At 43.2% G+C, this 21,473-nt stretch overlaps 2 protein-coding genes across 6 annotated transcripts in view; one reads left to right on the forward strand and one right to left on the reverse strand.

The window, feature by feature from the left end:
* SFI1 (SFI1 centrin binding protein) overlaps positions 1-244 on the reverse strand; it is an 84,832-nt gene extending 84,588 nt beyond the window's left edge. The window contains exon 1 of the mRNA XM_029233552.1: positions 99-244. The gene's annotated coding sequence lies outside the window, so the exon portion shown is untranslated. The remainder of the gene's footprint in view (positions 1-98) is intronic.
* Positions 245-403: 159 nt separating this feature from the next.
* The window catches only part of EIF4ENIF1 (eukaryotic translation initiation factor 4E nuclear import factor 1), a 42,743-nt gene continuing 21,673 nt past the window's right edge, over positions 404-21,473 (forward strand). For 2 of the 5 annotated variants that reach the window (XM_029233746.1, XM_029233752.1), the window contains exons 1-6: positions 404-480; positions 1,421-1,540; positions 13,849-13,922; positions 16,174-16,301; positions 19,515-19,801; positions 20,058-20,256. In XM_029233746.1, the coding sequence (XP_029089579.1) occupies positions 1,448-1,540; positions 13,849-13,922; positions 16,174-16,301; positions 19,515-19,801; positions 20,058-20,256 (781 nt within the window). In that variant the 5' untranslated portion in view covers positions 404-480; positions 1,421-1,447. Of the gene's footprint in view, positions 481-622; positions 778-1,420; positions 1,541-13,848; positions 13,923-14,807; positions 14,930-16,173; positions 16,302-19,514; positions 19,802-20,057; positions 20,257-21,473 lie in introns of those variants that run through there. The other 3 variants (XM_029233737.1, XM_029233726.1, XM_029233760.1) reach the window with 3 other exon arrangements.

Consider the following 21,473-nt stretch of genomic DNA (forward strand, 5'->3'; position numbering starts at 1 on the left):
GGGCGGGGGTCGCAGGCTTCAAGCTCGGCCCCGCCCCGAAGCGCACGTGGGACTGGGCGTCCTCCCCAGGGCTGCCCACGACGATCGCCTGAGCACACCTGGGAGGGTTTCCGCGGCCCCCGTCCAGGCCTCCTCCACCTGCCGTCATCCCCTCCCGGCCTCCGCCTCCCCGCCGCCGTGCGTACGCAGGGGCCGGCGCCCAGGGAGCGCGCCGCGATGTTTCCTTTTTCCGGCCGGCACCGCCGCGGACACCTCACATCCGGGCGCGCGTCGGCGAAGGCTGCGCTGGGGCCCGGGTGCGTGGAGGGAGATATTAAGGGGGAGGGGGCTGGGGAGGAGGGGCGGAGGGCTGGGCTGCGGTTACGGCGGCTGAAGGGAGACAATCCGAGCGGGTTGGGGGGGGGCGAGAGCGAAGGCCGCGCGGAGCAGCCCTCGGACCGGCGCGGGCGACGGGCAGGGGAGCGGCGGCCAAGGCACCGAGTAAGGGCTGGGTGGCGGTGGGGGCGCCGGGATTCGGGGCGCCGCGCGCCTGGGCCCGCGGGAAGAGAAGGGGCGCGGGTGCGTTGCGCCCAGGATCGCGGGCGTGAGCGCGAGCGCCGGGGCGCGCGCGGGGGCCGGGCAGGGGCGCGGGGCCAGCGGGGCGGCCGGCTGGCAGCGGGCGGGCTGACGGGGCCCGAGCCGCCGGGCCGGATGGCGGCGGGCCTGTACCGGCTCCAGCTCGGAGTGCTTGGGCCGGGGGATTCGGCCTCCCCGCTTCCTCCGGCCCACCTCCCCTCCGTGAGTACTGTCCCCGCCCATTCTCCTAAGGAGGCCGCTGGGTCGGGGCCTGCGCGAGAGGCCGGGGGTTGGGGTCTCGGCCAGGGGAAGCTGAGCTTTGGAGCTGAAGCCTGCGCTCGCCCCTTCCTTGCCAGGGGCTCCCCTGACATGTCCACAGGTGTGGCTGGCCTAGTGAGGGGCGCTCTGGCCCCGTCCCCAGTCCCTGGCCTCCGGTAACAAGGGGCAGCTGGCGCCGTCCATTGGCAAGTGACAGGCACTTTACCACTGCCCGACTTCCCGGATCCCCAGCTCCAGCCAGTCTCCTACCTGCCCCCACTCCGAGAAACTTCCACACTACTGCCTGAACGGCCCTCACGGGTGGCAGCGACTAATGTTGGTTTCTTTTTGTATTAAAACTGCTTAAAGGGTGGACCCTGATTTGGGCATGTTGCACCTTATCCTGTGATGCTTAGCTCTTTGATAGAAGAGGTATCTAAGTACCAGTGTTTCTGTTTCCAAGTGGGTTCTGGTTTATAGCGTAATTGTTGGGTGAGGGTTTTCTAAAGGTAGTCAGTCTAAGAGATATGAATTTCCGTTTCTTAAACAGTCAGGACTTCTGAAAATTTATTGTTGTCAGTGACAGTTTTGTGCTGATTTCTTCCAGGTGCAAAGAACTGTAGACCAAGGAGCCATGGATAGAAGTGTGGGTGAAACAGAAAATGGAGATGCCTTCCTTGAGCTGAAGAAGCAACTGGCCTCCAAATCCCCGCATCGCTATACAAAAGTAGGCTTTGTGGGCTTCCCTGGTGGCGCAGTGGTTGGGAGTCCGCCTGCCGATGCTAGGGTCGCGGGTTCGTGCCCCGGTCTGGGAGGATCCCACGTGCCGCGGGGTGGCTGGGCCCGTGAGCCATGGCCGCTGAGCCTGCGCGTCCGGAGCCTGTGCTCCGCAGCGGGAGAGGCCACAGCAGTGAGAGGCCCGCGTACCGCAAAAAAAAAAAAAAAAAAAAAAAAAGTAGGCTTTGTTATTAATGAAATAGTGTTTCTTTATAGGTGAGGAGATTAGTAACATTGTGTAGGAATTTCATTAGTATTATTTAAAGTGGTAGTCTCATTCTGTCACTATGTGAACTAAATATTAACTAGATTTAGTAAAGCATTGCTTTGAACTTTTTTCTGCAGTGTGAATACCCAGAGTTTAAACTAGAATTTGCCCCTAAGTAGCCTTCAGGTGAAGGGAATATTGGCTTGATATTCCCTGTGTGAATTTGTGGATCAGTATACGTTGGCAGACAAATTCTGTAACAGCTGTGTAATTGGTGTGTTATTGACTTACATTCCATAGAGTAGGGATTTCGGCTCTGGGATGCCTCACAGAAATCAGTGTCCTCTGTATTGATGTTTCCTTGAGAGGCGAACTCCCCACAGGAATACTCTGGTGTGCTTGCCTAGGGTAACCAGATTTTTTAATTTTTTTTTTTTTTTTTTTTTTTACTTCCTGTTGTAAAATGCATATGGACTCAACAAAAGTTAAGACTTCAAGCTAAAAACTTGTGGTGATTTAAAACTCCTCCAGATATCTCCTCTTTCAGGGGAGTGGGGGAGGAGGAATCACCTCAAGTTTGTATATTTATTGAAGCTATTGTTTCACTGTCCTGTGGGCTACTGAACATTTCTGAAGAGGTTGACCGGAGCAGTGAATTCTTTCCTAGTGCACTGAACTGTGTTGAGCTGGAGTACATAAAATGTGCATGGGACTGTTGACGGGAAGGGTTGTGTCCTAGTTGGGCCCATATCTGTTACTTCCCTGGTGTGAACCCCATCAAGGATTCTAACGTGGTTATCATCCCTGGCTTCCCAGGATACTGATTGGTTAGTATTTTAAACTCGGGCTTTGTTTGTGTACTGATGCTACTACTCTTAACTACTTGATAAACTATTCGATGCTATTGGAGTAATATTCATTTTTAGCATTAAAAAAAAACTCGAGGAAAAGAGTGTTTTCAGGTGTAAAAGAGTTTTGGTTAATTGCTGTATTAATACAATCTGTTTTGGCATGACAGAATGTGAGTTGATAGAAAGCACTTTACTTCTTCATTCAGATTTGGTCTTCCCAAATATAGTTTCTCTCAAACCTGAGAGTGCTTGTATAGTATTTCACAACTTAAATTCATTACCTAAAATGTTGACAGGTGAAATCTGAATGGAGAAAAGCTTATTAAATGAAGGGAAAGTGATTTAAACTGCTCTTATTGATATAAGGTCATGTGAATTCAGGTCTCTCAGCAGTTTTTGAATAAAAGTTCTGACTGGTACTTTATGTGTAGAGTCCAGGCATAGAGGCTTTTGAATCACTGTCACGCACTCATCAGAGGGTAGTATGTATATTTCATCTTTAATGTATATGCATCTTTATGCATAAGTCATTTTTAGGAAGATATTATTAGTCTTTCTTAGTGTAGAACTTATATATGTCTACAGTAAAGACTGAGAAGCTCAATATTGCCCATTTTTGACAATCCAACCTCAGAATTCTGCCATGCTTAGATAAATGTGCCTTAAAGAAATTTTTAGGTTGACAGTTAAGTTTACATTCAATGGTCTTCTCTCCCCAATTTAGTTAGAAATAGTTTTACTTTCCACTTCATTCAAGAGTACTTAGTTAATGGCAATTTTAGGGTCATGTTTAGGCAGTGTTGGGGTATTAGGGTAGTGCTTTCATATATATGTTTCTCAACACTCTGGTAATTTTATGTGGGATTTGAGGCAAACTAAGCCTTTTTCCTTTTGAAGGAAGTTTGAAACAGTCCTATGTTCTGAGCACTATAATAAATCTTTTGGTTCCACAACTGGAATAATATTTGAACCATCGTACTCCCTATTTACATATTGGGATCAAACTATTGGAATAAATTTAAAAAAACATTTAGTAATGTTTCTGCCACTTCAGGTTCACAAGCTAGAAAGTTTAGAAGCAGTAGAAGGAAACTGTCCTCAGTGATTTTTGTAAGTGATGTCTTTTCTGAAAACTTTTGTAATTGAGGGATTTGTAATTAACTACAGGGTCAAAAAAACACTGGCCAGATGAGAGGGTTTCTTAAGCTTTGACCCTTGTCCACTTAGTAGTATTCAGTTGTTTTATGGGATAACGTGAATAGTCTGTTCAGAATTCGAGGTTTTTTCCCTATGAAGGTGGAGGAGTTCAGATGTTTGGCGAGTGCTTTTCAAGGTAACAGACCAGAGTTTCCTGTGTGGTAGGACATCCTTTAGTCCAGCTAGCTTCTCAAACCTTAATGTGTCTGGGGATCAGCTGTGAACCTTGGTAAAGTGTGAATTCTGATTGTTAGGGCAGGGGTGGACTTGAAAATGTGGCCTCTTAACCAGCTCCCAGGTGGTGCCCATTCTGCTGGTCCACTGACCATGCTTTGAGTAGCAAGGCTTTAGTCTTCTGTGGAGAACTTGAAATATGGTGTTGATGTTGTCAAGCAACTCAGGTGCATAGTTACTCCCCAGGGTTCAGTTGGTGTCCATTGTGTTTCCATGAATGTCTCAGGAACTCAAGTTAGGGTCACATTGGGAATTTTCAGGCCTACTCCTAAGCCTCAGTGATTATTAATTTGGATGGTTATGAGTAGCTTTATTATATGCACCTGCTATCCTGAGGGTCTTGAGCCCTTAATTTATAAACCCACTCAGGTCCATTTTGCCAGGCCAGATTCCTAAGATCAAAAGCTATGTTTTGGTAGTACTCAAATGTGCAATTTTTCTAAAGTGATTGCATTATGTTGAAGGACTTTGGGAGGTTATAGACTGGGGTCTCATATCAAAAGTCATGGATTAAAAATGGTTTAGACAGTGGTTCTCAAAGTGTGGTCCTCAAAACTACCATTTAGTATCATCTGGTAAATTGTTAGAAATACAAAATCTCGGGCCCCATCTCAGAGGTATTGAATCAAACTCAAGGGTTAGGGCCAGCCATCACCGGCTGACTAACAAGTAATGCAGAGAATTCTGACTCAGATTCAAGTTTGAGAACCATTAGTTTAGAAAACAGGAGGTAGTGAGGCTTATTAGTGGAAAAAGCTTGGGACTCATTCAGCTTTTTCTTACCTTCATCAGTGGTCCTTGTTTACCAGTTCTTGAGATGTAGTACCTGCTCTTCTATCAGTGATACCATCTTCTGCTTGAAGTACAAAATAGAAATGCTTTGGCCTGTCCCACTATTCAGATCCATGTTTTTTTCTTCAAGCGAACAGACTGATTTTCTTAGATCACAAAGTATTACGCACTTTGTGCTTTCTCCTTTGCTCCTGTAGCTTGCCACTGACTCCTTGTTGAATGCTGTCACCTGCCAGCTGGACACGGAATAAAAGTGGAGGACACTCAGAATATTCAGCTTGATACTGACCAGTGTTAACCATGCATGTTAAATCTACCAGCTGAAAAATAGGTGTTGGATTATCTGAGTTATACCTGTGTGCTCTTCATTGCCTTGACCAGTTATAAATTGGCACCGTTTTATTTGTCATTGTAGGGATCTTTAAAGGAAGCCACCCTAATTTGTGGCTGATGGGCAGTTGGTCACAGTGGTACAGCCATGTTTGTGTCTTTGTTTCTTTGTTTTGTTTTGTTTGTTTTGGCCATGCCACACAGCTTGCAGGATCTTAGTTCCCTGGCCAGGGATTGAACCCGGGCCCCAGCAGTGAAAGCACCAAGTCCTAGCCACTGGAGCACCAGAGAATTCCCTTTGCTTTAAAATCATTAAGAAAACAGACAAGCAACTGAATTGGACTGATTTGAGTAATCCTTCTAGCCTTCTTGGAGAGAATCAGTTGCAAGACTTGAAGTCAAGCCTTTGAGAATACTCTTTGATTTAAATTCTAGGTTGAAATCAGTAGTCCGATGGTCAGTTTTTGCTATACAAAGATCTCATTTGATCTTCATGGGTACTTCATACCCATACTTCATGGGTATCTCATAAACTGAGTTAAATAGTAGGCTCTAACAGGTGGCATTTCAGTGAGGCACTTAGCTATAAACTTATAAGCTAGTATAAAAATAGGGGTGCCTGTTTATATGGGGGAAGGCAGAATTGTGGTACCAAAAATCATGATACCATGTTAATGTTTCAGCTGTCCAGAAACCTGACTGGAAGTTCTTAGAGGGGGCTGGCTGGCAACACCATAGATACTGTCTTCTGACTGCTCTTTCCTACCTGTTCCGATTTTAAGTCATCTTGAAAAGTTGGGATTAAGGGCCCTTGCCCCCTTGGGTATCCTCTCCTCCTTCCTCATGGTGGGAACTTCTAGCTAGATAATGAGCCAGTAATTTCACAATTGGAACGTCTGGCATAGAAATCTGTGGTTCTAGCACCCCTTCCTAAATCTTTGGTTCAGGAAGGGGTGCTGTTAGAGGAGCTGGCCTAGGGGAAGCCTGCCCGAGGAGGTGGCAGTTCGTTCAGGGTTCCCAGCAGTCCCACTGGACTGGGACAGACCCAACACTGAGTGACAAAGCTGCTGAGAGGGGTTGGGCACCTTCCCCTGTCCTCTCAAGAGAATCACTGGAGAGGAGAGGATAAGGGGCCACTGAGCCCCACTGCCTGGTTTGGGATCCCCCACTCTTCCACCTGCTTAACCTGTGTTGCCTTCAGTCATATTCTCAACTTCTCTGACTCTCATCTTTTTTCCTCTGTAAAATGCAGATAGAATAGTATCTAACCCATAGGATTTTTGTGGGGAATAAATGAGAAAATGAATATTAAGTGCTTAGAAAAGTGGCTGGCACACAATAAGTGTTAAAAACTGCTTATGATCAGGGCTTCCCTGGTGGCGCAGTGGTTGAGAGTCCGCCTGCCGATGCAGGGGACATGGGTTCGTGCCCCGGTCTGGGAAGATCCCACATGCCGCGGAGCGGCTGGGCCCGTGAGCCATGGCCGCTGAGCCTGCGCGTCCCGGAGCCTGTGCTCCACAACGGGAGAGGCCACAACAGTGAGAGGCCCACGTACCGCAAAAAAAAAGAACTGCTTATGATGTAATAAAGGTAGGGGGAGATACTGAAAGATAGCTTCTTTAGATACCACCTTTAGATCAAGGTGCTTATTTTCTAAATGTCACAGTAACCATCTCCATTTTAATATGAAACCAGAAAGCACTATGAAGATGTAATGCTACCACCCTAAAAATGATTTTCATAAGTTTCCTTCTGGTACTTATTTACCTGCTTACTTCATGTTTTACATTGCTTTTATCGGTTGTATAAATGCATTTAAAAGCCAAGGTTTATTTTTATTGTGTTGGCCAGATCAACAGAAAAAGCAGGGTTTCCTTTTTTTTTTTCCCCCCTATTCCCATTTTCTTAGCTTCACATAAATCCTTTCAATAGAAGAAAGTCTTTGCATCAAATCAGCCACCATTAGAGGCTTGGGTGAATCCAGGTGCTGAGTCCTGCTTATCAGCTCTGCAGGATCCAGTTTGCATCCTGACCTGCCTGTAAGAACTGTTCTAAACGGTGCCCCTTTAGCAACAAACCTCATGAATGGGGGATGGTGGAAGGTATCTCAGGCACCCCGTGTGTCATTCGTTCTCCATTGCCCTGGCTGTCATCTATGAATGCCATTACCCCATTGTGATCTATTTTTAAAAGCTTTCTAAGCCTTTCAGAAAAGTCATGTGACTCATAGATTGAAATATCAGGTCAGTCAGCAACCATCTGAGAGCCTGATGGGCCAAGCCCAATGTTAGTGGGTGTGTGGAGGGTGGGGACTAGAAGAGGAGGTCAAAGGGGGACCCAACCCAAGCGCTGCTCCAGGGACATCTGCCTTCTTTAGGAAGAGCCAGGCACACGTAGGTGAGATACTGGGGCACTTCTACGGCGCTCAGACCACTAACAGTAAAATAAAAATATCCACGGTAATCATAAAAAGTTGGGCTTTTTACTCTTGTGAATTGAATTCAGCTCACGGAGGTAAAGAACATTTCCCCTTAAATCTCCTTCTATAAGTGACTTGTGTGAAACTCTATAATAGATTGTCATCAGAATGCATAGCTGCTTCTGCAGGGGATTTCTGCAGAAAGAAACTGTATAAGGTTTTAACCACTGTTGCTCTGGGCTTATACTCACATCATTTGCTTTCTGCTTTAATTCTGATCACTGAAAGTGGGTGTCCATATTAGTAATTCCCAAATAGACTCTTTGGGAAGACTTGACACATTTTCTTTAAGGAAGGCTGCTAAAACTAAGAAAATGTGTTTATACTTCCTTGGGTGTGGGACTCTTAGCCAATTAGCAGCTTGTTCTTGCCTGGTCAGGTTTTAGTAACCTATGCAAAAATTAAGGTCTCTGTTGATAACTCTTCTCTTGTCCAGATGATAATTTTAGTGAACTTGTTCACGATGTAAGTTTCTATGGATTGTCAGGACTCTACAAAAGGGTAATCTCACATTCCCTCCTGAAATACTCATCGGGAAGGCGCACTCCCAGTTCAAAATGGGCACTTCGAAGTATTTTGCCTTTAGCCAAACTTGAAGGTTTTCTTAGAAAATATCCCAGAGGGATTCCTTTCCAGGAATAGTTGCTGTTAAGGACTCTTGAGATGGCAAGTTCAAGAAGACTTCTTTTGAGAGATTGGAGAGCAGTGGGGCCAGGGACCACAGTCATCTGCCTGTGCTAGCCACTAAGCATGGCACACAGGAAGTGTTCTGTGGACAGTTAAGAAAGAGCAAACTCTGTGTTGACTTAGCTTATGGTTTCTCTCCTCCGCACTTAACTGGGGGATCCTCTCAAGCTGGGATACCATCTTAAGCAACTTAAGACATTGCTGAAGGTAACAGGTTTCGTTCTCTAAACCCAATGAGGAGGATCTCATTTTTCCCTAAATGTTGGGGTGGACCTTGGGCCACATTTTGAGAAACGTGATTGGTTTAAAGCACTACTTTTTAACCTCTGTGGGGTCCATTGGAGGTCTTTGGATAACCATTGGAGATGAACACTCATTGCAGAAATTGCACAAATGTGTTTTGTGTATGGTTTCCTTGATGCTGTGAAACTGGTTTAAGAAGCCCTGCTCTTAAGAACAGGACCTGTAGTTTGACCTAGATGTTTAAAGTTATTCCTAGGAGCTATTCAATCCAAGAATTGTTTTGTTTCCCCACTTCTCAGCCTATTAATAAAGAAAATTGCTCTTCATCCTCTGTAGACAAGTGGTCTGTGTTTTGGACATTGCATTTGGTCAGAGGCATACCGTGGCACAGTCGGTGCTGCTGGCGTGGTTGATGCCTGTGTGCAACTCGCTCACTGTTCCACTTTGTGCTCTTACAGGCCTGTCAAGTTTGTACATTGAGCATTCACACCTAGAATATGCCAAGCGTATAAAGTCAACAAAGAAAACTGGAATAATATGGGAGGGAAAATTAAAACATTTTTACCAACCTGAGCCACTCTTTTGTATCCAAGAGTAGTTGGCATTTATAAATCTGTGATTAGAGCAGTAAGTCTGTAACAAGAGAAATTAAACAAAACATTAACCTCTGGTAACTAAACCTCTTAGTTTAATTTACTTAAAAAAATTTTTTTTGAGATAGAATTCACATACATAAAATTCACCCCTTTTAAAGTGTACCATTTAGTGGTTTTTAGTAAATTCACAAAGTTGTACAACCATCACTACTATCTAATCCAGAATATTTTCATCTTGGCAAACAAACTGTACCCATTAACAATCACCCCCGCCCCTTATCCCCTTCCCCCAGGCCCTGGCAACCATTAACCTACTTTCTGACTCAATGGATTTACCCATTTTGAACGTTCATATAAAGAGAATCTACGGTATGTGGCCTCTTGTGTCTGACTTCTTACACTTAACATAGTGTTTTCAAGGTTCATGTTGTACCATGTATGAGTACTTTATTCTGTTTTGTTGCTAAATATTAATTGTATAGGTTTACCACATTTTGTTTAACCATTTATCATTTGATGGACACATGGGTTGTTTAAGCTTTTTGGCTGTTGTGAATAATGCTGTGAGCATTTGTGTACAAGGTTTTTGTGTGAACATAATTTTTCATTTTTCTTTGATTTATAACTAGGAGTGGGATTGCTGGATCATGTGGTAACTGTGTTTTAAGTTTTTGAAGAACTGCCACCATTTTCCACAGCAGCCGCACCATTTTCCATTCCCATCAGCAGTGTTAGAGGGTTCCAGTTTCTCTACATCCTTGTTAATACTTATTTTCCCTTTTTTTAAAAATAGCCATCCTAGTAGACATTACATGGCATCTCGCTGTGGTTTTGACTTGCATTTGCCTGATGACTAATGATGTTGAACATCTTTCATGTGTTTGTTGGCCATTTGTGTATCTTTGGAGAAAAATCTATTGATCTTTTTACCTGTTTTTTAAATTGGGTTATTGTCTTTTTGTTGTTGAGTTGTACGCGTTCTCTCTATATTCTAGACTCTTACCAGATACGTGATTTGTAAATATTTTTTTCTGTCCCGTGGGTTGTCATTTCACTTTCTTGACAGTGTCATAGGAAGCAAAAAAATTTCTAAATTTGAAGTCAAATTTATCTTTCTTCTTTGGTTGCTTAGGCTTTTGTTGTCATAGCTAAATAACATTGCTTAATCCAAGGTCATGAAGATTTATACCTATGTCTTCTTCTAAGAGTTTTATAGTCATAGCTCATATGTTTAAGTCTTTGATACATTTTGAGTTTCTTTTTGTATATAGTATGAGACAGGGGTAAACTTTATTTTTTTGAACAGTCAGATTTACAGAAAAGCTGGGAACATATCTTATATTGGTATGGTACAGTTATTACAATTAACAATGTTGATACATTGTGATTAACTAAAGTCCATACTTTATTCACATTTCCTTAGTTTTAAACCAATGTCCTTTTTCTGTTCCAGGATTCCATCCAGGAGACCATATTACATTTAGTTGTCATCTCTCCTTAGCCTCCTCATTTCCCTTGTTTGTAAGGCTTTTTTTTACCTTTGTTCAAATATTTTTTGATCCCCGCAAATAGAACATTTTGGTCCATCTACATGTTTTGTGGCTGTGTTAAAATTTTAATCTTTGCAAGTTGACTCCTAAATAAATAGATAAAATTATTAGCGTTTCAGCAAACAGCTGCAGTAGTAATAGAGAACACCTATCACTTGGGCTCCCTATAATCATTTGGAGTTAAAAGTTTCAAACAGAGCCTCATTGTTTAGAAACTTTTTGTATATTGAGAATATACATATTTAAGTATAAAATACATTGCCCTTGGTTTAATAGTATACTAGGGTTCTTAGTTTAATATTTGGATTTGAGGGTGGTGGAGCGAGGGGATATGTAATAATCTTTAGGTTGCTTCTAATAGCAGAAGATTGCTTTGCAGTGTTTTTTCCTGTAGTGTATAAGTATTTCCTATATTGCAAGGTCCTTCCTGTTTTTACTGGAAAATGTTTTAAGCCCTACTGTTCTTAGGATTTCTGTATTGTTGCATCTGCAATCATCATAACTACTATTGGTCCATCTTCCCCACCCCTCACCACCAAATTTGTGTCACCCCTGCCCTTCTGACGCTGTGTTCACCATGCAGATTTCACTGGACTCCAGTCTCTACTGGCAATTTGCAGGTGGTATGTCAGTACTTCGACAGTTTTTTCAGAATTTTGAGTAGCCTTTAGACATTTTCTTATATTTGGAATTCTGTTTATCTCAGACTTCCAAATTTTTCTAGGTATATCTACCCAATTAATAAGACATAATTCATAAATGAATCCTAAATAAATGTAAATAATTGATATTCTGGTTTTAAAACTAAAATGTCATCTTGTTCTAGGGCATTTTGCTATTTCTCACCTAACGGAGAAAACATTTAGGTGCCTCAGGTGTCTGAAGATACTGAGTAACTTCATGGCATGCTTATATGCTGTGATTCCTGTAGGCTGAGAGAGTAACTCTATCCCTCCGTATTTACCCTAAGATATGGGAAGCAGTGATCAGAGAAGCAGCAAGCATTCTGTTGTGAGGCCTGTGACGGGGGTGTTGGAGAGGCCACAGCACAATGGTATATGCTTTTTTGCAAGGCAGTTGTAGCATTTTACTGGTACTGAGAGTTTGGGAATTGCTGTGTTTTTTTTTTTTTTTTTGCGGTATGCGGGCCTCTCACCGCTGCAGCCTCTCCCGTTGCGGAGCACAGGCTCCGGACGCGCAGGCCCAGCGGCCATGGCTCACGGGGCCAGCCGCTCGCGGCATGTGGGATCTTCCCGGACTGGGGCACGAACCCGTGTCCCCTGCATCGGCAGGCGGACTCTCAACCACTGCACCACCAGGGAAGCCCTGGGAATTGCTGTTTTTAACTTTACTATGAAAATGTTTATATAAAAAGGAGGCAGTGGTTTTGTGTATATGCATGTGTATGAGCAGGTGTGTGTGTGTGCACACGTGTGCATATATAACCGCACATATTTCCTAGTTCTGCTGAGAGGGCCTAGAAGCAAATGAGGATACCCAGTTCCCAAATCTTGATTTATTATACTATTCCCCACTTAAAGGAACTTGGATTTCTCAAGAAATGGCTGACTCTGGGGTTAGGACAGGATGAGTACAACATAAGATAGAAAGTAAGAAAGTGCTTTTAAAAAATGATGGGGCATGTCAAAAGGATGCAGGAGTCAGCTTGAAGAGACTCTCAATTTGAGCACCAAAATAATTAAGGACATTAAATGAATTATAGACGATTGGAAAAGCTGGGAATCTGTGAGCCCATGTCAATAATAAATAGGTAAATAAAAGGGGGAGAAGGGAGGGTTTGTATTTACAGTGGAATGCCAAGTGCCTGACTGGTAATTATGGAGGGAGGCCTACAGTTGAAAAATCAATATTGGTTTGGCTCAGAATCACCAATAGATGCTAAATTTATGGGGAAATTTTGATGAAGGCTAGAATATTTGGATGATTTTAAAGTGTCTCCCCACAGATTGCATACTGATTGCAAATGGGAATGTAGTAACTAAAGAGTATAACTGGAGAATACCTTGATCAGGTGGTTAACATCAAGTTAACATCACTGATGAGGGGCACATGGGTGACATAGGCATCCAGAGGTGATGCTCCGAGGTGGACATCTCTTAGGTTAGTATTCTGCTCCAGAGATGCTTACCCTCAATCTAATCATGAAGACACATTAGACAAACCTAAAATGAATAATGTTCTCTTTTTAAAAAAAAAAAAAAAAAAAAGTAGGCTTTATTCTTTAGAAATGCTGATGTCATAAAAGACAAAAGAAGTTATAGAAATGTTCCAGATTAGAGACCAAAGAGACATGACAACCAATATCTGGTTCTAGACTGGATCCTGTGTTAGATTCTAATAAAAGGTAATATAAAGGACATTATTGGGTCATTTGACAAAATTGGAATCCAGAGGGATAAAGTGTTATTGATAACTGGTTGTATAAAACTGACAGCGCTTCTCAACCAGGTTCTGCAGAAGTGAGCCCTTATGCCCTAAGGCATCCATTGTATGTAATAGATTCTCTTCTCTCCTGTGCATCTAAAGTGATACTGGCCAAGTATAATCCTTGGGAGAATGGAAAAATAGTCACTCAAATTATTTTCTATAGGGCTTAATTCTCTCATGGAGCCACAAAAAAAGGCTGTGAAAGAATATGCTCATTTTTAGGAAACAGGCACTGAAGTATTTAGGGGTAAACGACCATGTACATTAAAAAAAAAAATCTATCCCTTTGTAAGTTGGCATCTAATGCGTTTAAGACCAGTCAGAATAGCTGAAGGTTTTATGTAAGCCTAAAGCTACCATGCCTTGATCAGCGTTCAGTGTTGTGGGGTGTATTATTGGACAGAAGTTTATGAGAGAGTGTGTTTTAGCAATAAACTAATCACTTACGTTATTTGCTAATTCTACTTGAGCTTCTGCTGAGAACCTCGAGCTGACTCTGGTTCTTTCTGGAATAAGTCAGGGTGTAAATAAATAAGAACTGTATGAACTGCTTAAGGTAGACAGTTACTGATAAGAAAAATAAGTTGAAAATATGTGGCCCAAGAAATATTGTTCAAAATCACCATATGATTTCTCTTTCTAGGAGGAGCTCTTGGATATTAAAGAACGCCCTCATTCCAAACAAAGGCCTTCGTGCCTCTCTGAGAAATATGACAGGTATCTGTGGGGGTCAACTTCTTGTTACACCAAACTTAATAAATGGAGTTGTATTGTTTTGCTGGAATTACGAGTGGGGAGATTTCAGGGGTAATGACATTGGGCTTCCACACAAATAAATTGCACGTAAGCTATGAACATGACTAAATAGCATCTCACTGCACTGTCTTCATCGGCTTTGTTATTAATTAGCTGAAATTCAGAGATTTAAGCTGCAAGGAACTCTAAGGACAACTAAACCAATTCTCTTTCAACTAACTGGTGATGAAACTAAAACTAGAAAATGACACATTGGTCAAAGCCACCTTGTCAAAAAGCAGAATTAAGACTTGAACACAGGAGTCCTGACCAGAGTCTTTTCTCTCTACCAATGGTTTTTTGCACTGTGCTTCGAGGGTCCTTCCAGGGCCTGCCTGGGGCAGGACGATTAGGAGGACTCTGGGCCTTCTATCAGTCTCCCACCCCTCACCCCCAAACAAGAGAGCCATTCAGATTTTTTGGTGTGGTTTGTTTTGTTTTGTTTTCGCCGCACTGTACGGCATGCGGCATCTTAGTTCCCTGACCATGGATGGAACCTGAGCCCCCTGCAGTGGAAGCACAGAGTCTTAACCACTGGACTGCCAGGGAAGTCCCCACATTAGCCCTTTTGCATCTTGGGCTCCTTCATAAGGTAGAAAGCTTTGGTTTGAGAAGGCTATAGCTAAAAATGGTCTGAAAGTCTCTTAGAATAACCCTACATTGCACTTCTTATGGTTATCTTAAGACGTTAAGATCACTTTTTTTTTTTTTTCCCGGTACGCGGGCCTCTCACTGTCGTGGCCTCTCCCGTCGCGGAGCATAGGCTCTGGACATGCAGGCCCAGCGGCCATGGCTCACAGGCCCAGCCGCTCCGTGGCATGTGGGATCTTCCCGGACCAGGGCATGAACCCGTGTCCCCTGCATCGGCAGGCGGACTCTCAACCACTGCGCCACCAGGGAAGCCCTAAGGTCACTTCTTAAATATCAAGGTAGATGGTTCATATTGGCCCACATTTTTAAAAATATATATAGTGTTTAATTTTTTGATAGACTAGCACACGCTTTTTTTTCTTTTTTTGTGGTACGCGGGCCTCTCACTGCCGTGGCCCCTCCCACCGTGGAGCACAGACTCCGTGCACGCACGCAGGCCCAGCGGCCATGGCCCACGGGCCCAGCTGCTCCGCGGCATGTAGGATCCTCCCGGACCAGGGCAGGAACCCGCATCCCCTGCATCAGCAGGTGGACCCCCAGCCACCGCGCCACCAGGGAAGCCCGCACATGCTTTTTTTAATTTTGTACATGGACAGTTCAGAAGGTTGCTAAATCTGGACTCCTAACCACTTTCCCCTGGTGAGGGTGATACTTGAATAATGGCTATTCTAATTGGTTATGAGTTTTTGCTAAGTCTCAGATTAGCTGGGGGTTTTCTTTGTTTTTGTTTCATTTTTTCTTCATTAAAGCTGTAAAGGTTTTTTATGCCTCAAATTGAATTTTCTTGTTACAGCTGTTTCTTCTTGGCGTAAAATAGTTATCATGGGCACATATTCCCTTTGATTCTGAAGTGGAGACATTGTGCCTAATAATAATAATGAAAATAAGAGAGATGGAGGAAAGAGTTTCTCATCCTAGCAGAGCTAGAGTTAGGTACCAGATCGTTGGGCTCCAAAGCATCTCCTCTGCACACTGCACCACCTGCCACCCCATCATTAGCGTGGGAGTAACGAAGTCAGACCCAGACTACACACTTTAGGCTCTTAAATAGCTGTCTGTCCTACTTGTGGGAAAAACTGAGACTGTACATAGAAATTCTGGAAAATATACACTAAGCCTTCCAGGAGCTGCTTCCAATAAGAGGATTAAGGGGCTTTTTCCTCCCTTTACTAATCTTCAGTAAACTGAGTAATCAATATTTATGGAGCATTTCTTTGTATAGGACAGGCATAGATACTATAATCCATACGCACCCCAAGGTTTGTGGTCTGGATGTTTCATTTATGCACAGACCACTGCTTTTCAAGTGACTATTGCTATTATGTGAACAACAACAATGTATTGCTGAATTTATTAGTTGTTTTTATTTTCATCTTAAAAGAGAGAACCATTCTGATGGCAACCATGAAGTGTTTTATATTGGAAAGGGGTTTCCATAACCTGTCACCTGAAGTAGTAGAAATTAGACTACACGTGTTATTCATGGTGCAAGTTCTAACTGTTGGTGTCCTTTGACTTGCAGTGATGGTGTCTGGGATCCTGAGAAGTGGCATGCCTCCCTCTACCCAGCTTCAGGACGGAGTTCACCAATGGAAAGTCTGAAGAAAGAGTTAGATACAGATCGGCCTTCCCTGGTGCGCAGGATAGTAGGTGAGCACAGTCTCTGAGAAGTGGGGGCAGCAGTTTTGGAGACAGTGCTCTTTGCTGCTGGCTTCATTCTTAGCTGTGAGAGTTTTATGCATTGGGAGAAAGTATCATTATCAGGAAACTGACCTAACAGTTCATTTCTTTTTTTTTTTTTTTGAATTTTATTTTATTTTTTTAAACAGTTGATTTCTGATTAGCAGAGTAAAATCATAGCCTTCCTATGTAGCAGTGGTGAGTAGACTGTATTAGGCTATGTGCTTTTGAATTAAAAGTACCAGGTTTTTCATTGAAGTGGATAACTGAGTTAGATGTGGGGACCCTAAAGCTGCGCTGGAGAGCTGGTTATGCCCAGTCTCAGGTGAGACTTTTCCTCAGGTAGGTAGTTCTGAGATCAGATCGTTGGGCTCCAAAGCTTCTCCTCTGCACACTGCACCACCTGCCACCCCATCATTAGCGTGGGAGTAACGAAGTCAAACCCAGACTACACACTTTAGGCTCTTAAATAGCTGTCTGTCCTACTTGTGGGAAAAACAGACTGTACATAGAAATTCTGGAAAATATAGGTAGTCTCAGGTGAGACTTTTCCTCAGGTAGGTAGTTCTGGCAATTCTTAATTCACAATAGAGTATGATTTGAATACCGGGTTTCGATGTTTGCGACTGGAGTAAAGTTTGATCTTCCATACCTTTCCCCCTTTAAACTAGAAAAGTGAAATGGATAGCTGGCAGTATAAAAGCTAGTCAAGGAACTAGTTGTAAGAGGGAACTCTTTTTGAGATGAGAGGAACACGCATCATAAAACCAACTTGGAACTGAACAAAGAAGATGGGGTGATGACTGTAGCTTGAGCTGTAAGACCCTTCTACACAGATGAAAACTTAGAAGCAACCTAAATGTCCAGCAGTAGAAATGAAGTTGAGTAAACTTTGGTATATCCATATATAGGAGTGTTCAGCTGTAAAAACATGTTGGAGACATGTTCACCAAGTTATACAAAACTGTCTATTTTGTGTCTTATTTTTGGAAGAAAACAGACAGTGCATGGAAAGTCTGGAAAAGTGCATACCAAAACATTTTAGGAAATGTTTCTAGTGAGAGGATTAAAGGAGGTTTTCCTCACTTGGACTTATCTTTAGTTTTCTGATTTTCCTAGGAAGAATTTTTGTGTGTGGTGACATGTTTTTCTTACATCTTTATTGAGGTAAAATTGGCATTCAATAGACTGGTACATAAATGGCACATAAAGTACCATTTGATGTTTTGACATGTGAATACAATGTGAAACCATTACCACAATCAAAGTAATAAGCATTTCCATCACAGCTAAAAGTTCCCTAGCACCCCATGTGTCCCTTCTTACACTCCACCCCCACCCCATAGGCAAGCACTTGTCGGCTTTCTGTCACTATAGATTAGTTTACATTTCCTAAAATTTAATATAAATGGAATTATACAGTACGTATTCTTTGGGTAGCTTCTTCCACTCAAAATAGTTGTTTTAAGATTCATTCATGTTTGGGGGTATATAAACGTTCGTTCCTTTTTATTGCCTAGTAGTATTCCATTGTGTGAATTTGCCATAGTTTATCGATTTATCTGTTGACAGACATTTGGGTTGTTTCAAGTTTCTGACTATTAACCAAAACTACTCTGATCATTCATGTACAAGTCTCTCTATAGACTTGCTTTCTTTTCTCGGCTGAATATCTAAGAGTCGGATGGCTGGGTTCTATAGTAGATGTATCTTTAATGTTTTGAGAAACTGCCAAGCTGTTTTGCAAAGTGGTTATACCATTTTACATTTCCACCAGCAGTGTGTGAAAGTTCTACTTGCTTCACATCCTCATCAGCACTTGGAACGGTCAGTCTTTTTTATTTTAGCCAGTCTAATAGGCATGTATCACATTACTGTTTGATTTACATTTCCCTAATGATTAATGTTGAGTATCTCTTCATATATTTATTTGCCATCCATATATCACCTTTGGTGAGGTGGCTCTTCAAACCAGTTGTCCTTTTTAGTTTTTGAGAGTTGTTATATATATCGGATACAGGTCCTTTATGAGATATATTCTTTTCTTTTTTTGGCCACGCCTTGTGGCTTGCAGGATCTTAGTTCCCCAACCAGGGTTCAAACCGGCGCCCTCGGCAGTGAGAGCTCAGAGCCCTAACCATGGGAATTCCCTCAGATATATTCTTTGAAATATGTTCTCCCAATCTGTGGCTTGTTTTTGTATTCTCTGAACAGTAACTTACAAAAATGCAAAAGTTTTAGATTTTGATCAAATCCAGTTTATCTTTTTTTTTTTTTTTTTTTTTTTGCGGTATGCGGGCCTCTCACTGTTGTGGCCTCTCCCGTTGCGGAGCACAGCCTCCGGACGCGCAGGCTCAGCGGCCATGGCTCACGGGCCCAGCCACTCCGCGGCATGTGGGATCTTCCCGGACCGGGGCATGAACCCGTGTCCCCTGCATAGGCAGGCGGTCTCTCAACCATTGTGCCACCAGGGAAGCCCCAGTTTATCATTTTTTAAGATAGATTGTGCTCTTGGTGTCATGCCTAAGAAAACTGTGCTACCCCAGTGTCATAGATTTCCTCCATATTTTCTTCTAGAAGTTTTGTAGCTTTAGGGGTTACATTTAGATCTATGATCCATTTTTAGTTAATTTTTGTATATGGTGGTAGGTATGAATTTAAGTCTTTTCTTTTTGCATGTGGATATTCAGCTGTTCAATACTTTCAATACTTTAACTTTTTAAGTGGTTACTGTTTCAAATACTGACACCTACTGTAGTTTGTTAATTGACAAAACATTTGCTAATAATTACATAGATAAGAATTTAGTCAAGGGACTTCCCTGGCGGTCCAGTGATTAACACTCCGTATTTCCACTGGAGGGGGCGTGGGTTCGATCCCTGGTCAGGGAACTAAGATCCTGCATGCTGCACTGCGCAGCAAATTTAGAAAAAAAGGGGGGGGATTTAGTCAAAACAAAGGGATTATGGAGATTAATCATGGAAAATTATTGATTATAAAGTATATTTATTCTTCCGAAGAGATGAAGGTTTGCTCATCTTTGTTAAATATGTGAGCTCTCTAGCTGTTTTAGTGGTGACTCTTTTCCAGTACCCCCATGGCCACCAGTCATGGACAGACCACCTAGAGAGGAAGAATGCCCTTGCTGGTTTGCTTAACTTTCTTTTCCCGGCATCTTTCCAGATCCTCGAGAGCGTGTGAAAGAAGATGACTTAGATGTTGTTCTCAGCCCACAGAGACGAAGCTTTGGAGGGGGCTGCCACGTGACAGCTGCTATTAGCTCCCGGCGCTCAGGAAGCCCATTGGAGAAAGACAGTGATGGGCTCCGCCTGCTTGGTGGACGAAGGATTGGCAGTGGGAGGATAATCTCTGCTCGGACCTTTGAGAAGGATCACCGTCTTAGCGATAAGGACCTGCGAGACTTGAGAGACAGAGACCGAGAGAGGGACTACAAGGACAAGCGTTTCAGGGTTTGTCTTCTAGATCCTCTGGCACCTCGTGTGTTCACTTCGTTTATACCGGGTTACCCTGAAATGCTGGGTGAACATAGCCTGTTGTTTAAGCCAGAGAGAAGAACAGAGAGCTGGGGGTTGGGGAGGGGCTTCAGGTCTATAGCATAGCATCTTATTGTACTACTGAGCGTTATTTAATTCATCCGTCCTTGATTGAGGTAGAAATGCCGTAACTAGAGTCCTGGTTTTTATTTTGCTTTATGTACTTTTCCAGAGGGAGTTTGTGGATAGTAAGCGTGTCTTTGAGCGTAGAAGAAATGATTCCTACACAGAAGAAGAACCAGAATGGTTCTCAGCTGGACCCACAAGTCAGTCTGAAACCATTGAGCTGACTGGCTTTGATGATAAGATACTGGAAGAAGACCATAAGGGGAGAAAAAGAACAAGGCGACGGACAGCCTCTGTGAAGGAAGGTCAGCAGAAATTTTCAGAGGAAAGCTCACTGTTCTGAAATGAGATGTGCTTATAATTGGCTTAATTGTACACTTAGGAATAGGCACCAGTGTTAAAAGGGGCAAGTTTTTAATGTTGAAGCCTGATTTTGAAACTTCTTCCTGAGTGTGAGTTCAGTGTGTGTAGATGGTACTGTCTCCTCAATTTGTCCTGCCTGCAGTGCTAAACAGAAAAGTCTCCCATTACCCAGTAAGAGCACTGTGTACACCAAAGGGTTCCCCAGAGGTAAGAGCATGTGATAGAAATAATGAGGGGTCTCATTCATTGAGCACGTATGTACTGGACACGTGGTAAGCGTTTTGTCGATATAATCCTACTTCTGACAACCCTGTGAAGCAGATATTATTGCGCCCATCTTACAGATGAGCAAATGGAGATGCAGGCAGCTTATGTGACTTGTCTGTGGACACTGAAGAAGTGAGTAGGGAAGTTCGGAGTTGAACAAGATGCTGTGCTTCAGAGCCCACCTCCTTCACCATGGTGTTAGGCATTCATAGTGTTGTCACTTGGCTTCTCCCAAACTCACTTTTCTCGGGTATCTTCCTTGCTAAACTGAAGAAGCCAGAGCTAATGTGCGAGGGGTACCTGGTGAAGGGTGGGGGCCCACTAGTCGTGTTCAGAGCAGTGACCAGGCTGGTGGTCTTGGGAGGAAGCAGGGAAGAGGCAGCTGGGTAACCTGGGAGACTTTGCTGTTAAATTGCCTTTGAGAGATGCCTTTGTCTCACACTCAGACTAAAGCAGCACCAGCAAGTGTGGTCTTTTCACCTCATGGTAAAGATCAGGCTTCTGATGAGAAAAAGCCCATCTTTTTCTTAACTGAGATGAAATCTGAATTTCAACCATTCTTGTATCAACATGGGAGGAGCCAAAAGTAGCAAAATATATCAGTAGTGTCACCTCCTCACCTTACAGATGCAAAGAGACAGGACTGGAAAGAGGTGACAACCAAGACCCTGTCCCGTGGGTTTAATGGCAGTGCCTCAAGTATCAATAGAATCTAAGGGTCTGGGCTCTCTCACCCCATTGGTTAATTGCCCTAGCTACTGTGTTTAAGATAAACAGGTACTCTAGTTGCATCTTGGCTGCAAGAACGAAAGGACTGGGAGGGATGATGAGCGCCTTTGAGTCCATTTATGTCTGTGTTCCAGCTTTCCATTGAACTTGGTATGTAGAGTTC

The sequence above is a fragment of the Monodon monoceros genome, unplaced genomic scaffold (genome assembly GCF_005190385.1).
Source record: "Monodon monoceros isolate NGI ecotype Baffin Bay Population unplaced genomic scaffold, NGI_Narwhal_1 Super_Scaffold_1, whole genome shotgun sequence".
Taxonomy (NCBI): Eukaryota; Metazoa; Chordata; class Mammalia; order Artiodactyla; family Monodontidae; genus Monodon; species Monodon monoceros.